At 53.9% G+C, this 16,689-nt stretch overlaps 1 protein-coding gene across 2 annotated transcripts in view; it reads left to right on the forward strand.

Moving 5' to 3' along the window:
- The first annotated feature begins 1,220 nt into the window (after positions 1-1,220).
- The window catches only part of Ass1 (argininosuccinate synthase 1), a 49,868-nt gene continuing 34,399 nt past the window's right edge, over positions 1,221-16,689 (forward strand). Inside the window, exons 1-6 of one of the 2 annotated variants that reach the window (XM_006233911.5) lie at positions 1,221-1,635; positions 6,133-6,194; positions 8,252-8,361; positions 9,996-10,064; positions 11,125-11,313; positions 16,415-16,471. In XM_006233911.5, the coding sequence (XP_006233973.1) occupies positions 8,257-8,361; positions 9,996-10,064; positions 11,125-11,313; positions 16,415-16,471 (420 nt within the window). In that variant the 5' untranslated portion in view covers positions 1,221-1,635; positions 6,133-6,194; positions 8,252-8,256. Of the gene's footprint in view, positions 1,636-6,132; positions 6,195-8,251; positions 8,362-9,995; positions 10,065-11,124; positions 11,314-16,414; positions 16,472-16,689 lie in introns of those variants that run through there. The other variant, NM_013157.4, reaches the window with a different exon arrangement.

Consider the following 16,689-nt stretch of genomic DNA (forward strand, 5'->3'; position numbering starts at 1 on the left):
TGGGGCTCCTTGTAAGTCAACTGCTGGCAGTATGGACCCCCCATATCCCCCAGGCCTATGTATCAGTCCCCTGGGCTGGCATCATTTCTGTAGTAGGGAGTAAAGGTTCCTGCTGCTTGAGGCCCTGGGATCACAGTTCCTACCTGTACCAGTTCAGCTCAAACCTGAGTTAGAGCAAAGGTTTTGGGGCTTTTGGTCTCTAATTCTGCTGTGCCCTGGGCATGCTGTGTGACCTTGGGAAAGATGCACCCTCTCTGTGCGCTGCAGTTCCCGCCTGTAGAATGTGGATCAAGGCGATATATTTCATAAAGGGTAGCAGGTAAGGCGGAACTGGAGATTAATATAGATATTTGCCCTGCCCTCAGGGTCAGCCCTAAGAAGCTGAGTCAGCAAGCGGGGAGGAATGGCCTCAAAGTGGCCCACAAGCTGCTGCCATCTTCTGTTTGTTGACCCTCACTAGTCTCCTGTCTGTGAGGAAGGCCCAGAGCTGGTCCAGTGACACTCACAGGTCAGCTGTCATAGAGTCACACAGCAGGTAGATGCCTCAGGCTGTCCCTGGACATCCATTCCCACCTGACTCACTGGAGTTTCTAACTGTCATGGGCCACTTTTAACCTGAAGGACATGGCCAGGAGCGCAAAAGAATCCTGCAGCTAGGGTCTGTAAATGTGTCTGGTACCAGAGGGCACCCAGAGTCCGAGGGTAGGCAATGCGGTAAAGCGAGCTGGGGGAGGCATGGGCATGGGACTGGCTGAGGCTTAGAATGTAGGCCTACCTGTGGGGATAGTGACCTTGGCCATGATCCTGGGTGTTGAAGTTCACTGGGGCAGGGGCTGTCCTATGTGCTACAGGGGCCAAGCTGGGAAGCCTCTGACACGGCCTTCTGGCTCATGTGGTTCACAACCCCCGGTTTCATTTTACAAGCCAGCGGCTTCTCTGTGAACCTCAACCTTCCCCATCTTCTGATGGGTCAGCAGACAGCCAGGCTTTGATTCACTATTTACTGGGAGCCCAGGGCTATCTGGATAGATGCCAGTCTGAGGAGAGACAGCCAGGACCTTAAGATGGTATCCCCAGCCTTCCTTGGCTAACTCGTCTGCGTTTTCTCTTGTGAACCCTTGGCTTTGGCTTCTGGGCTAGCATTAGGGGAAGCGAGGGCCTCTGGGGGCAGATGCTTCAGTCTTTAAATGGCTTGGGTACACAGCCTCTGAGCCTGAACAATTTGCATCTTCACTCTCGCCTAGAAGCGCTTTCAAGGGTCCTTGCAAGACGACTGCGATCAGCCTTGCTAGTCACGCGGGTTCCAACCTCTGCTGCCCTCCCAGGCGCCACCAGCGGGCCAGGATCTGGGGACCTAAACTGCAAGCGCCCACGCCCGTGCGCCCCCGGGAGGTTGTGCTGACGCCAAGGGAAGAGGGAAGGGCCAGTAGGAGAGAGCGGCGGGCCACGCCCATCCGCAGGTGGCCTCGAGTTCTGAGAGGCTCGGAGCGGGGGCCGGGCCCGAGGGCGGGGCCTTTCTCCAGCCCGCTCCCACGTGTCCCAGGTTCCTGCCCCCCAGGCCCTGTGCTTATAACCCTGGATGCGCGCCTCTCCCGGTCCTGCTCCGCTGTTCGCCACTGCCGCCTGGGCTCACTGGTAAGAAGTTCCGGGCCCCTCTTGCTCCCCTACTCTCTATCCAGGGTCTCGCTTCCGAGGAATCGCAGAGGGAGCGAGCAGCTGCCGAGGGTGGGCGCGGGGCGGCCCCCGAGTAACCGCGCAGTTGGTGGAAGGAAGGAGGCTGGTGTCCTGGACGCTGTGACGCACACGTTCCTCCTGCCTAAGGAACCCATGGAGGCGCACAGGTCCCAGGGTTTCGGGAGCAGGTGGACTATCGAGGTCCCGTCTAGATTTTCCTTCTTTGATCACGATTCCTGTGTGCTGCGAAGACTCTAAGTAGAGCCCCGGAGAGTCCAGAGGGTTGGGGGCTTCCTTCCCTCTCCCTGGATCAGGCTCACCGATCTACGTACAGGCTTGTTTCTCAAAGTGAGCAAAAGATTCAGTCCCTCTTTGCCCTTGGGGGCTTGGGCGTGTGGCTTTCTCCTGAGTCTAACAGTGCCCTGCTAAGGTGGATATGCGGACCCTGCCTACCGGTCCCAGGCCCTAGGCTGACCAGTTTCCCTTCTCGGTGGGGTGCAGTGCCAGGCTCAGTCTGGGTGGGGCTTCTCCTAGCCAGGTTTCCTGCTGGCTGGCTGGCTTTTTGGGAGGAGCCCCTTCACAGGAAATATCTATTTCTGGGTTGTTAACGGCTTGGGCCCCTCTCCAGGAAGGGAAGTCTTCTCCAGGAGAACCAACCGCACTCTCAGTATTCCCCTCTGTAAAGTGGGTCTGTCAGGCTATCTACAAATGCAATGGCAGGAGCAGACCTGCCCTTTTCCCCCAGGGTTAGGGCAGGAAAACCTTTCCTTTGATTCCTCCCCTTGCATCTCCTCTGCCTGGCCAGTGACCTGGCAGGTGATGCCTGACGTCACCCTCGTCACCCTCAGCTCTGGGGCTGCCAGCCTTGTGCCTGGACTCGCAACACTAGCTGTCCAAGGGTTCAGTACTGTTTTGAGAGCTGTGGCCAAGGGTCTGCTCAAGTGACCTCACTGAGTCTGGGATGCAGACCTGAAAAGACAGGGTCCCTGCTCTCCTGGGACAAGGCCTTCAGAAGGAAGGAGGCAGCGGAGAGAATCAAGAGCTGGGCTGGGTAGAGACTGGAATTGACCCAGTGCCTTTGAACTCCATAAATGAAGGGAGACTAATGTCCACTACCCATCTCCCCCAAGCACGGAGTAGGACAGAACAGGAAGCCTATACTCTCAGTGCCCTTGGTTAAACATGCCCCCCCACCCCAACTGCCTGCCAGCTCTGAGCTTCGGAAGCCAGACACTCCAGGAGCCTTGGGGTGGAGCCAAGCCCCAGCCACCCACCTGCTGCACCAGCATTTTCTCATAGCCCATCTCACATTTACCCCGGATGCCCCTGGGTCAGCGGGATGCCTCCACTGGGCTGTGAACACACAGCTCCTGGAGTGAGTGGCTTCATTGTGGGCAGCCGCCTAGAAAGAGATGTCTTGCCGAACTCGGAGTCTGAGGCATTGGTTTTCACTGAAGGCTTTGGGCAGAGTTCATTCCCCAGGACCTGGCTCCCTGCTTCTTTGAGGCTGGTTCTTCCCTAGACCTGGAAAATGGCCAGGCACCCAAGTCTCAGTTGGTAGCATTGATGAATGGTGTGTTCTTCTAGTGTTACTGGAGCTGTTTGCATCAGAGCACGGGCCCTGCTATCCCTGAAAAGCTGTGCTCTGCCAGCCTTCTCCCATAGCCCAATTAAAGAGACGGTTAATAGTAAAAGGCAGATGAAGGAGATCTAGTCAGTATAGCCACACTGGGAAGAAGAACAAAGAACACGGCCCCAAGCCCACCTCCGGCAGCCTGACCCAAGGGTTAGGTTTTAACAGGTCAAGAGGCATCAGGAATTGCTCAAGAATGCAATCCTGTTCAAGGTGTGGCCCGGCCAGCATTATCTTGGCTAAGTGGTCAGAACTGTGTGACTGTCGGCTCTTGGTTTGTTTGCTTAATTTATTTGAGACAATATCTCACTATGTGACTCTGGCTGATCTGGAACCAGGCTGGCCTCAAACCCACAGAGATTCCCCTGCCTCTGCTGTCCAAGTGCCGAGATGAAAGGTGTGGACCAGCATGCCTGGCCTCTTGGGAGAAAGGTTCCTTCTCTCAATTTCCCCAGCCCTTCAGCACTTCCTTCCCCCAGCTTGAGAAATTCCTGGGGAACTCTAATTCCTTGGGATACATTGTTTCAGTAGTCTGAGAGTCAAAGGGATGGGTTCAAGTGTCTTCACCCCTTCTGGGACCGCTATCCTAGATAAGGGTTTGAGTATCTCACCAGAGATTAGTAAAACCGTGTACGCTCCCCAGCCTGCTTCCTTCTGGCATGAAGGTCAGAAACGCAAGTCTATCAAATATAAACTGGCAGGAGGATGGTGCGCCCCCTGCTGAGCCATATCGGTATCGCAGTCTAGCTTTATCAGACATGAAGCTGCAGAGGGGAACTTAGAGTCATCTCAGGGATCTTCTGGGCTAGGTTCAGTCAGGGTTTTAAAAGAACAGTAATGACAAACCAATTAGAATTGAGTAATGATGGCAGCAGATAGAGCGGGGGTGGCAGAATGGCCCAGGTAGCTGTCTGTAGTCTGGTCATGAAGACAGGAAGAGCCAAAACTAAGAACCAAGGAGTGGAGGGCAGTCTGTATCAGCCTAGGCTCGTGTTAGTGAGCAAGGTAGGTGGCACTCTCTGTGGCATCAGCCAGAGCCAACAGGCCAGTGCCCAGGATATACCTCTCAGTCCAGCCCCACCAAAGCTTGTGTGGCTAACGTGACAAGAGCGGGTGCAAGAGTCACATGCATGTTATCCTCGGGGACAGACTGCTTCTGACACCGATTCAGATTGAGACCCAAGATGATATTTATGTGCCCAGCTCACAGGCTATGGCTTCAAGCCCAGCATCCTTACCAATTTCTAGTCAGGAATGTGTGTATGTGTGTGAGCATTCGCGTATGCACACACTCGGGTGCACACCACAGGTACACAGAGACACTTACTCAGAGACCCAGACTTAGGGGTACGAAAAAGCACACAAGTGCAGGTACACACATTGCAAGCCTGCATGTGTGCTTCTAGGCACGGGGTCCTTGCTGGACACATCCCTTCACACTACGTGCGCAGCCCTGGCTGAGGCTCCCAGAGCCCAAACCCACACAGCCTGGCAGGTGGAGGTGGCCATAGCAGCCCACACGTCAGGACATGCTAGTCAGGAGCTGACCTCCGAAGAGTAGCACCTTCGTTGGAGTGTAGAGTGCCTACTATGTGCAATGGGAGATGGGCCCTACCCCGTGCTGCTCCTGGGAGCGGGAACAGATTAGAATTCAGTGGATCGTGTGCCTGAAAGGAGGAAAGGCTCCCTGAAACCACTGAGGCCGGGTAGGCCGCACAGGTCATGCAGGTGCTTGACCTGTCTGTGGAGCCCTACCTCCCTCTCACCCTCATGGCTCTGGGTGTCTTTGGAACAGACTGGGAGGAAGAAGTGACCGTTAAGAGCTGGGTGAATCTGCAGGCAGCCTCCATTCCCCGGATGCCCTAAGATGTCTGAGAGCCCCCTTACCACCCTTTGCCTAGCTCGTCCCTCTGGCACCTCTAGAGGGGTGTCCAGTCAGAGATCAATAGGACATGCACAACCCAGTTGATGTGGGTTTGGGGGTCTGGCTACTTCCCAGCCTATTAAGGCCCCAGTAAGTCTCTTAACCTGAGCCTCAATTCTGTCTAAATTGGGGCAAATGCCTAACAAAAGGGTTCGATATACAATGTACAGATTTAATATCTTTTGTTTTATATCTGGTGGTAGGGACAGAGGTCAACACTGGTGTCTTCCTCAATCACTCTAATTTTTTCCCCTCTTCCTCTTTAGTTCTTGCGTTATGGGTGGGGTGTGGCTGAGTGCTGCATGAGTGCAGTACTCACAGAGGCCAGAAGAGGGCGCTAAATCCTCCAGAACTGGAGTTACGGACTTGTGTGCGGCTCCATGTAGGTGCTGAAAAATCAAACCCAGGTCCTCTGCAAGAGCAGCCAGGGCTCTTAACTATGAAGTCATCTCCCCAGCCTTTTCTCAACCTTGCTTTTTGACACATGGTCTTCCACTGAATCCAGAGCTTACAGATTTGGCTAGAATTGCTGGCTAGTGAGTTTCGGGGCTGCCTGTCTCTGCCTCTGGGATTACACCAGCACACCCAGCTTTTAAAATGGTTGCCAGGGATCCGAACCCAGGTCTCAGCAGGCACTTTACCTACCGAATTACCTCTTCATCTCGAGTGCTTATTGTCTGGAGTATGAGGATGGCTTCCCCAGTAACGCATACAAAACTTGACAAACAAGATGATTTGCATGCACACAGCTAGGGGCTGGGGTGCAGCCCAGTGGTAGAGTGCGTGCTTAACAGACACAGATTCCATCCTCCACACCACCACAAGGTCTCCATGTCTCTTGACAAGCCTCTCACAGCATCGAGTGGCCACAGGGGTCTCAATATCACATTCACTTTTATAGAGTGGTTCACCCGGCCAGGAAGACAGACTACGGACTCCAGGGACCTGTAGCTACAATCCAAGGTATTTTCCACTTCGGTTCTACCTCCCTTCTCCTTCCCTCCCTCCATTATCCATGGCCAGTTGCCTAGCTGCAGTTGCCATGGGCACCATCATCTGGCTTCAGGGTCAGAGCCTGCTGAGTCACCTGGTAGCCCAGGTCCAGGGCAGCTGGCTGAGGTTGGGCAGGCAGTTGCTGTCTGTTGCAGGAGTATCAACCGGTACACCAATGGTATTGTTCCTGAGGTGTTTGCTCTTTAAGTCCAAAGGGCAGCAAAGCCTGCCAGAGACATCCTGGGGCTGACTAGAGAGTGGGTCTTAGGGAATGTTTGGAGAACTACGCCTCTTTGCTCCAGCTCCCAAGTCTACCTGCAGCTGTGCCTAACTTAACCCTGCAGCTTAGTACTCAGTGGCCTGGGAAAGCCACTGTGGCCCAAGGAACAGTACTCAGCCAGCTTCATGGTAGTGACAGCAACCAGATGAGCCCTGATACACTCCCTAGGTTTGCAGAGAGCCATTGTCCTTCCCAGTGACTTCTAATAAGGACCCAGTTCCTCCTGGTGTAGTGACCCCCAACCATAAAGTTGTTTTTGTTGATACTTCATAACTGTAATGTTGCTACTGTTATGAATAGTGATATAAATATCTGATATGCAACCCCTGGTTGAGAACTACTGTTCTAGTAGAAACTGAATTACTGAGACCTGGGTCTGTATCTGGCCCTGATGCCTACTGACATTATTTTCTTTTAAAAATTTGTTTATTTTATTTATATGAGTACACTGTCTTCAGACACACCAGAAGAGGGCATCAGATCCCATTACAGATGGTTGTGAGCCACCATGTGGTTGCTGGGATTTGAACTCAGGACCTCTGGAAGAGCAGTCAGTGCTCTTAACCGCTGAGCCATCTCTCCAGCCTGTCTGCATTATAATTACCTGGGTGGTGGCTGAGCTGCTGACCCTGAGCTTCCTCTTTAGGGTCTATAATGGTGGCTGACTCTATAAAGCACCTACTCTCAGGGTCACATGCAGGACATGCTGGAAGGCACCCCCAGGGCTCTCAGGGAGCCTTCTGGGCAGAAGAAATAGCTTCCGTAGCAAAAGAGACAAGACAATCCCAGTACCTTTCTGGAAGGTTCTGTGAGTTGAAAGACGGGTTGCATTGTGGTAGCCTATGGGGGCTGCTGGGAAATACTTCAGGCTACAGAGAGGCATTCTGCCCACCTCCATCCTCTCTCTGGGCCAGTTTCTCCACCTGGACTCGAGCAAATCTGTCTTTAAGCCCTTATAGAGCTGAATTGACAGATATTGGTGGCAGGGGGTGTCTCTCAGACCCCTCAGAGTTACTACCCCTAGAACACAGAGTGTGACAGGGCACCTCAAATTCCAGTGAGTGCAGAAGGGAGAGGAGCCTGGGACCAAGTGTCCTCTCCATGGCTTCCTGTCCACCAGAAGGCCGGAGGTGGTGGCAGCGACACTTGCTGGACAAGGAGCCAAGTAACAAAGCCAGGCCTGGCGCTATGACCTAAGCTGCTTGTTCTGTGACCTTGACCCCCTGACCACCCTGAAGCCTCACTGCCTACTTCCGGGGTCCTTGTGGAGGCTCAGGGTGATAGACAGAAGGCTCTTGTAGCCTTGCCCAGAACATTTTGCTTTGGCAAGGAACAGTTTTCAAGGGGGCTGCCTGTCAGCTGCCTGCTGCTCTAACCCAGGCCCCTTCCCAGCCTCCCACTATACATATCCCTCAGGCACTGCCCAGGTCCGGCCGCCTTGGTCTGGTGCTCAGCCTCAAAGGCTCACTTTAGCTGGTAGGGTCTGGCTCCATGATCTGCCTTCTTATTGCTGGCCCCAACTCCCAACCCAGCATTCTTGGATCCCATGTGGGACACGTGCAGAGCAGTCAGGTCAGGGTTCCCCAGGAGGGGTGCATGTGGGAAGGTGAACGTTCTGTTCCCGGCATCCCAGTTGTTTATTGTTCAAGGGATAAGGCTCTCCAAGGCCTCCTGAGAGGGGCCAGAGCCAGGAGGGACTGAGCAGAGTTGACCTACATTATACATATATCCTTCTTGCTCTCTCCAGACAAGATGTCCAGCAAGGGCTCTGTGGTTCTGGCCTACAGTGGTGGTCTGGACACCTCCTGCATCCTCGTGTGGCTGAAGGAACAAGGCTATGATGTCATCGCCTACCTGGTGAGGAGGTGCCCTCCCTGCCTGTGGGTCCCTCGGCCCTTCCAGCCTCCCCCTCCCCGTTGCTTCCCCCCACTGCCCACACGACATCATCCTCTACCAAGCCATTGCTCTTTGTTTTCTCTACAACCTGCCTGAGCCAGATGGGAAATGGCCTCTCCCTTGCTTGATGAGCTGCCTCCATTTTTTGACCAGAAAGGGCTGGCTGTCAGGAAGGCCATATGGGTGGAGGCTAGCAGACGTGCCTTAGGCTTGCCACTGTTCTGCCTAGAGGAGGTCCCTGGGCTTCGAAGGCACCTAGTCCAAGCCTCTCCACACAGACTCCCTCCAAGCAAGCCTTTAGTTCTAGCATGGCAAATAAGTCATCAGAGAGAGACCGTGCTTGGTGCCACCTCCCCATCCAGCGTCTAGTGCAGACATCCCCAATGTAGTCGGCTGCACGTACTGTCTCGGAATCCATAGTTGTGATGTGGTAGTCAGGCCTGGGATTTAGAAACCCCAACCTAGCATCGCTGAAGGCAACAGAACAAAGCCAAAACCAAAAGTCAGTTCTTGGCTCTCACAGCAAAGGTCCAGGAGCCGGAAGTCTTCAGGGATGGCTGGATCCCGGAACCTGCCTTGCTTGGCCTCCACTTGGCTTCATTCTTGACCTTTTCATACCCAGCAAGATGAAACCCAGCTGTCTCAGGCTCAGTGGCTGGTTGTGGAGCCCAAGGCTCGTCCCATTGGCTGGAGTCAGACCTTCTAGGCATTCCTCTCTGTGGCTGCACCTGGGGTACAGAGGGGGAAGGGAGGGCATAATGAGCTCCCACCATCCCAGGGGAGAATGTCTGAGGAAATGAGTCTGTTGCTTTGGATAGTGATGTTGGCCTTGGGCCAGGAGGGGTCTCTGTGTATGGTCAGCTGACCCTGTTACCTGCTACAAGGGACTGGGAGGGGAAGCGGAAGGGATGGAATTCCCTTTGCTCAAATTCACCTGGTGAGTGTGTGTGTGTGTGTGTGTGTGTGTGTGTGTGTGTGTGTGTGTGTGTCTGTCTGTCTGTCTGTCTGTCTGTCTGTTTGTCTGTCTGTCTGTCTTAGCACCATAGTCCCTGGCAGATTGAAAGCTGGGCAATCTCAGACAGGAACTTATAGAGAGCTTTGGGAAGATGCAGGACCAGGAGTGCAGAGCCTGTGCATTGGACCTGGCTAATAAGCCAGAGTCCACAGACAGACTAGGTTTAGCACCTCTGAGCTCATGCCTGCTGCCCACCGGGATGCTTGGATAAGCTGGTCCCTTCCTGTGGCCAGGGCAGATACTGCATGGGCTCAGGGAAAGCCTCAGACCTGTGGTCAATTACAACATGCATCTGTGTCCCAACCACCTGGATGCCAGAAGCAGCTCTGTCAGGGAAACCCATGTCATGCACTCCCAGCCATGCAGTGCCAAGTATGAGAGGCTGCGTGGGCCCAGCGTCTCAAGTTGTCCTGCAGCCCCTTTCCTTCCTTCTGCCATTTCACCAACCTCAGGCACCACTTCTGTGATGACTGAGGGAGGCTGGGTGTGGGTGGTGGCTGGCCCGGTTCACCCAGGCACCTCACTATCTTCCCGCACCCTCTCTGCCCTGGGCTTACTGGCCTCTGTTTCTGCTCCATAGGCCAACATTGGCCAGAAGGAAGACTTTGAGGAAGCCAGGAAGAAGGCACTGAAGCTTGGGGCCAAAAAGGTAAGGTGTGAGAGGTGTAGCTTGGGCTGAAGGTAGGGCTGTGACAGGACGGGCATCAGAGCTCCTGTCCCCTGTGTTCCCCCCAGGAGGACAGGATCAAATGCGCTGCTTTCAGATAAATGAGTAGCACCCAGCATCTATTCATCTGCCTGTCTACTCGCCCATCCATCCATCCATCTACCTACCTACTAACTACCCACCTACCCATCCATCCATCTACTTACCTACTAACTACCCACCTACCATCCATCCATCTACTTACCTACTACCTACCCATCTGTCTTCAGACACACCAGAAGAGGGTATTAGATCCCATTATGGATGACTGTGAGCCACCATGCGGTTGCTGGATTTGAACTCAGGACCTTTGGAAGAGCAGTCAGTGCTCTTAGTCACTGAACTGTCTCTCCAACCCCCTCACCCCCTCGTAACTTTTGTGTTGCCTGTGAAAGCAGCCTCAGCAAAAACAGCAAATAGCACGGAGGGCATGATGCAGTATTTTATGTAGTTTAAATTGTACTGTTTGTATGGGTGCATGTATGTCTGTATGCTGTTGTGTATCTGGTGCCTGAAGACATCAGAAGAAGGTGTTAGATCCCCTAGAACTGCAGTTACAGATGGTCGTGAGCCACCATGTGGGCACTGGAAATCAAGCTGGAAACAAAGTCCCTGGCTTTATTTAAGTCCCAAGCTCTTTCCCCTCACGGAATCTAGCAATGTGACAATGATATCTGTAGTTATTGCCAAATTCCTTCTAGGGAAGCTCACCCCTGGACAATAGCTTCTGTTTGAGATTTTAGGGGACACCAGAGGTTCATCCTGTTGGGAAGGATGCTAAATGGTTTACTGGGATTGATTAGTAATGTCTGCCATGAGTGCAGAAGGAGAGTAACAGTGTAGTTGGCTGGAATTAACGAGTGATGTGTACTACAGGGCAGAAGGAAAGGCAGGTATAGTCTGCTCCGATCTCACATGACTATTGGTATAGCTAAGGGCTCCCTGTGTTCCCTTAGAACCCCAATCCTTGCTAGACTCCCTCTCATAGCTGTTCTCCACTTAGGTGTTCATTGAGGATGTAAGCAAGGAGTTTGTGGAAGAGTTCATCTGGCCTGCTGTCCAGTCCAGTGCACTCTATGAGGACCGCTATCTCCTAGGCACCTCTCTCGCCAGGCCTTGCATAGCTCGCAAACAAGTGGAAATTGCCCAGCGCGAAGGGGCCAAGTATGTGTCTCACGGCGCCACGGGGAAGGTAAGGCTGGGGGTTGGGGGATGTGGTGACTAGAAGGAGGGAAGGGAAAGCAAGCTGCTGAGGATCCCAGAGTTGGCCAAGATGAAAGGCTGGGCTGCCTGAACAACAATGGTGGTCCCTTCCACCTACCTGCTGAGTTGTCTGTGCTTGGGCTCCCAATGGAAGCCTTGCCACCTGCTTGGTAGACCTATCACAAGGTTAGACACGCATCAGCCCCAGATAAAGTCACAGCATATGTCACCATGGACTACAATAGAAAGCTAAGAAGGGTTGGAGAGCAGGGTGGGTTCTGAAGGCTCTAAGTGTAACCTGCTCCTTCCAAAGGCCCAGAGGACTGTGTTTGAATCTGCCCTCCCAGCAGCCCCAGGGACTCATTCCTTTGCTTGTAGAGGCCTTAGTGGTGCTCCAGTCTCTTCGTGATGTCTGTTCTTATGTTTTCCTTGAAAGTTACCTTTTCAGATACTAGATACCTTAATGGCCTCTCTGAAACCCAGATCCCTCTGTGAAGACCAAACAAAGTCATATTCAGAGATCTGGGGATTAGACTTAGCTTTTTTTTTTTTTTTTTTTAAAGACAGGGTCTCTCTCTCTATGTAGCCATGACTGTCCTGGAATTCTCTACGTAGACCAGACTGGCCTGAAACTCACAGAGATTTCCCTGACTCTGACTCTCCAGTTCTAGGACTAAAGGGATATACCACCACACCTGGCAGGGCGCCTGAGGGTCACCTTTTCCCCTGTGCAGCACAGGCTGAAGAGAACCCCGTGGGGTTGGCAGGGCTCCTAACAGCATTGATGACTCCTAAGAGTGAGCTCTCAAGCTTAGTGGGTGCCGTGACACCTTGCTGACACGGGGCTGGTGATGATGTGGGTACAGGAGACATGCAGCTGAGGCTGACCTAGGAGAGCTCACCTGAGGGCGGCCCCAGAGATAGCCAGCAACCAGGATGGCCCTGGGTGTTTGTGAGAGCTTCAACATGCCTTCATTGTCTTGGATTCAGCTGGCTTGTGGCCACAGACATAGTTGACCTTCAGGTCTGTCGCCTGCTCTTGGGAAGCCCGAGAGACTGCACCTGATAAGGCAGGGCTCATAAGGCTGCTTTAGGCAGGGTTCAGGAGCCTTGGAGCAGGGGACAGGAGGAAGACTGCCCTGTCTTCATGATGTCTGCACTCTGGGGATGAACACAGGTAGACATATTGCAGAATCAGTGGACAGTATGCCCCTCAGGCAAGAGGCCGTGACAACAAATGGCCCATCTGAGGACATGGAGTAGTTATGGGAGACAGCAGGGTCTGGGCCCAGTTTGGGGACACAACTCTCCTGAGTAGTAGCCATGAAATGGAGGAAACTGGTCAGCTATCTTCACACCCCAGAGGCTCCTGGTTTTCACTGGTACCCTGTCTGCTCAGCTGCATGCGAGGGGACCAAATGCAGAAGGGTGGATGTTGCAGGATGTAGGGACAGCATGTACTACCTTCCCTAAGACAGCCATGGCAGCAATGGTGGGAGATCAGACCCAAGGCTCAGGGCTGCATACTCAGCTCAGCTAGCATGCCACAGTGTCCCCAGTGTCCCCACTGTCCACAGCTGTAAGTGAGAGTGAAAATAACACCCAGCTCCTGAACCATTTGGGAGAGATGTTTGAGGACGGGCAAAGGTCGCTGAGAACAAGGGTCAGCAGAATAAAGCCACCGCATCTTCCCAAGTAAACCGAGCTGGCATGCTGGCCAAAGCCAGGGCCAGGACTCTGAAGGTCCATCCCATGGGAATCAACTGAGTAGAACAAAGGGCTATATTTCCTTTTGGTTCTGTCTTGAGTGAGGGCAGAACCCAGCCAGCCACAGACAGGCCAGCGAACTGCGGGAGAGAGGCCACTTGCCGTGCTACATGCATGTGGCCACCAGAGGGCACTAGAGACTTGGGTTTGAGGAAGTGTATGGGCATTGGGACAGCAACCCAGGGCTTGAGCTCCCCATAGCGGGTTTTACAGGGCTCTAGAATTTTCCACATGGGTCTCACAGCTTCTTTGATTGAGCCTGGCAGTATCCCCACTGTTTATAGAGGAGAGGGTGCAACTTGAAACATCTCAGAGCCCTTGAGACCAGCAGCAAGAAGACTAGTGAGACCGCCAGGAGCCAGTGCCGCTTTGGCTCTGCTCTCCCTGGTCTGGGTGTCCACAAGGATACTCCTCTGCCTGTTTCCACATGTACATGGCTCCCAGTGACACACCCACCTCTTTCCCCAGCCCACGGCCTCTGGAGGCAGTGTCTAAATACTGGGGAATGAGAGGAGACCTGGAGAGGCCCTGGGATGCAGTGTTTCTGACTGTCTGGAGCACACACTGGTCACTGTACATGTCAGAATGCAGTTGTCCCAAGAGACAGTGGAGAGGGTGACCGTGTGGCAGAGCCAGGCTGGAGGGGCTGTGGCTTTTGTGGCAGGTTAGTGATATGCCTATAGCTGTCTTGACCTGGATGGCCTGGGAGCCATGACCTGGGGTCGTTGTTGTAGCCCAGAACTTGCTATGTAGACCAGCCTGGCCTTCAGCTCAGATGTTCCTGCCTGTCTCCTGAATTTAAAGGCTTGCCCAGGCCCCTTGTTTGGGTGGTCTCACTGTGTGCCCCAGACTGGTCTTGAACTTGCCACCCAGCCCTCTGCCTTAGCTTTGCCCCACTAGGAGTCTTCACAATATTATCCATCTGTTAATTTATTTATTTACTTGCTTATTTATGTAATGTGTTTGTATGTGTCCCTGGATGATGGGTGCCCTGTGTACTACACGTGTGGATTAGCCCACAGAGGTCAGAAGAAGGCATTGGATCCCTTGAAACTGGGGTTACAGGTAGTTGTGAGCCACCATGTGGGTGCAGAAGAATCCATGTCTTCTGCAAGAGCAGCCAGTGCTCTTAACTGCGGAGCCGTCTCCCAGCCCCAACACAGGTTTTGTGTTCACCCTCTCTCTTGTAGGCCAGGCCATAGGGCAGCCAGATGGAGGCACTGTGGGACTAGACACTGAGCCAGCAGGGGTGCTGGGAGGTGGTGTCGAACGAACGTCGTGGAGGAAGAGTAAGAGTTAGCCAATGACACCGAAAGGCAGTGTAGCCCAGGCTGAAGGCACAGCCTGTGCAAGGGCCCAGGGCAAGGCAGCTCTCCTTCCAGCAAGCAGTCCAACCCAGGGAGCATCATTTACAAAGGCATCTTTCTTATCCTTGGTTGCTCCACTGTGAGTGGAACCCTAGCCCGCCCAGAGAGATGGGCAGGGCACGCTTCTGCAGCCTCTAGATTTGAAAGAAAGCCTGGAAATGTGAGCCCAAGACTCTGGGGGTGCAGGGGTATTTTCGTAAATGGCACCATCTGCAGGGTTATCCCAGGGCAGATGGGAGGCACCCCCGCTTCCCTACCCTCCCATTCCCATGGGCACTCACCAAGGTACACGCCATGCGCACATGCACCAGTATGCAGACATGCGTGTGACTCGACACTGTCCGTCTCCCCATCCCCCACTCGGGCATGCTACTAGGAGCTGCCCCAGCACTGGGATCCCTCGCAGGGTCGATAAAGGGAACGAAGGGCCCTAGGCTCTTGCATAGGACAGACTTTGAATCAAGAAAGCCTGTCTGTCCAGCTTTTCCAAGCTCTCAGCTTCTGAACAGATGGGTGTCCATCCCCCTGCCGTGTCTGGGTCAGCAGACACCAGCCCAGTTGGGCCTGGCTCAGGAGGCACAGGCTGCCTTTTGTGTTGGCGAAACTTGAAGCCGTGGGGAAAGAGTGGCCAGGCCAGGTAGCACTTGGCCATGCACAGAAAAAAAAAAAATCTAAGGGTCGGCTTTATGCTAGAATGTTCTGGCTTCCCAAGGGGTGTTGCATGTGGATCCTGGAGAAAACGCTGCTCTCTCAGCCTCAGTGTTCCCACCTTGATGGGGATGACCCAGCCCCAGCCCAGGGGGCAGTTTTTATGAAGATAATGGGCTCACGGCACACTCAGGATGGATATGGTGCCTGCGTGACCCTGGTCTACTGGGCCCTGGGATTGCCCTCGTGGTAGGAATAGGAGGTGCCCAGTGTGGGGACTGATAGAGGGGATGACTCTGGGCCCGTGTCCGAGAGGCTTGCTGATAGCGGCTTTCCACAGCTCCAGGCTCTGTGGGGAGGGGCTGGAACCAGGCTTTCCGCACCGCCTGACAAGACTCTGGAAAATAACATGTTATTCCCACTGCTGCCTGGCTGCGCCCGTGCAGTTTTCACAGTAGGCGAAAGGGCTCTCTATTATTGCACAGCGCCTGAGCCTCCCTCTCTGCGAGCGGCAGAGCAGGCAACACACAGACAGCGGTCCCCGGTAGCCCGTGCCCACTCTGCCCCTTCTCCTCTTGTCTCAAGGCTCAGGATGACCGCGTGCAGACTCTGAGCTTTGTCCAAGGGTGCTGAGGCCCTGTGGTTGGGGGCCTGTCCCTGTCCCAGGGAACACTCGTCTGTTTGCCTTCTGGGTTTCAGTCTCCTGTTTGTGCAGAGAGAGACTGCAAGCAAAAGGCCCTTCTGGGTCACTTAGTTCTGCCCTCCTGCCCCAAACAACCGCTATAGAATTGGGGAAACTGAGGCCTAGAGAGCGACAGGAATTACCACTTTGTGGGTGTAGAAGATCAAAGCATGTGGTTGGAGCCCCTCGGGGGCCCATGTTTTCCTACTTGGGGTCTTTGGAGCGGCACAGTTCTACATGCACCCCTGGACCGTGCATCCACGTGCACACCATGTCCCCAACAGTGCACACCCTCACAGACACTTCTCTTTTTTTTTTTTTTATGTGCGTGTGCTCCACCACCAGCCGGAACAGGGTTCGAGCACAGGCTCCGTGCCATCTGCTGTGCCAGCCTCCCTTCGACCATCATGCTCACAGGGCATCGCAGCTCACGCACGCTGAGTGCCCCTCGGCGAAGCTCTGGTCAGGGGGTGCCCTGGGTTCCAGTCCTTGCCCCTCCCAGTATCTGCGTCTTTGGTCCCTGTCCTTACAACAAGATAACATACAGAGAAGAAAGCCCTCTGCCGTCTGTCCTCCATCTCTTGGTCCATCCTGTACCTCTAACAAACCCTTATCGTCTCTTCCAGGGCAATGACCAGGTCCGCTTTGAGCTCACCTGCTACTCGTTAGCACCCCAGATTAAGGTAAGAGGTGGCTCCTCCCCCGGTGAACCTTGGGAGCAGGACAGGGAAGAGCAGTGACAAGGGCAGGGTCCTTATACTGTTGACTCCTCTCAGTGTCACCCCGCAGAACCCAGGACTCCTTAAGAGCACCACTAGACAGGAAGGTCATAGGCTTCCTGGGCATTCTCTCTTCCTGGAGGAGCAGTCTGGGTGCCCGGGAGGCCATTGGTATCTTTGAT

Source organism: Rattus norvegicus, chromosome 3 (assembly GCF_036323735.1).
Source record: "Rattus norvegicus strain BN/NHsdMcwi chromosome 3, GRCr8, whole genome shotgun sequence".
Taxonomy (NCBI): Eukaryota; Metazoa; Chordata; class Mammalia; order Rodentia; family Muridae; genus Rattus; species Rattus norvegicus.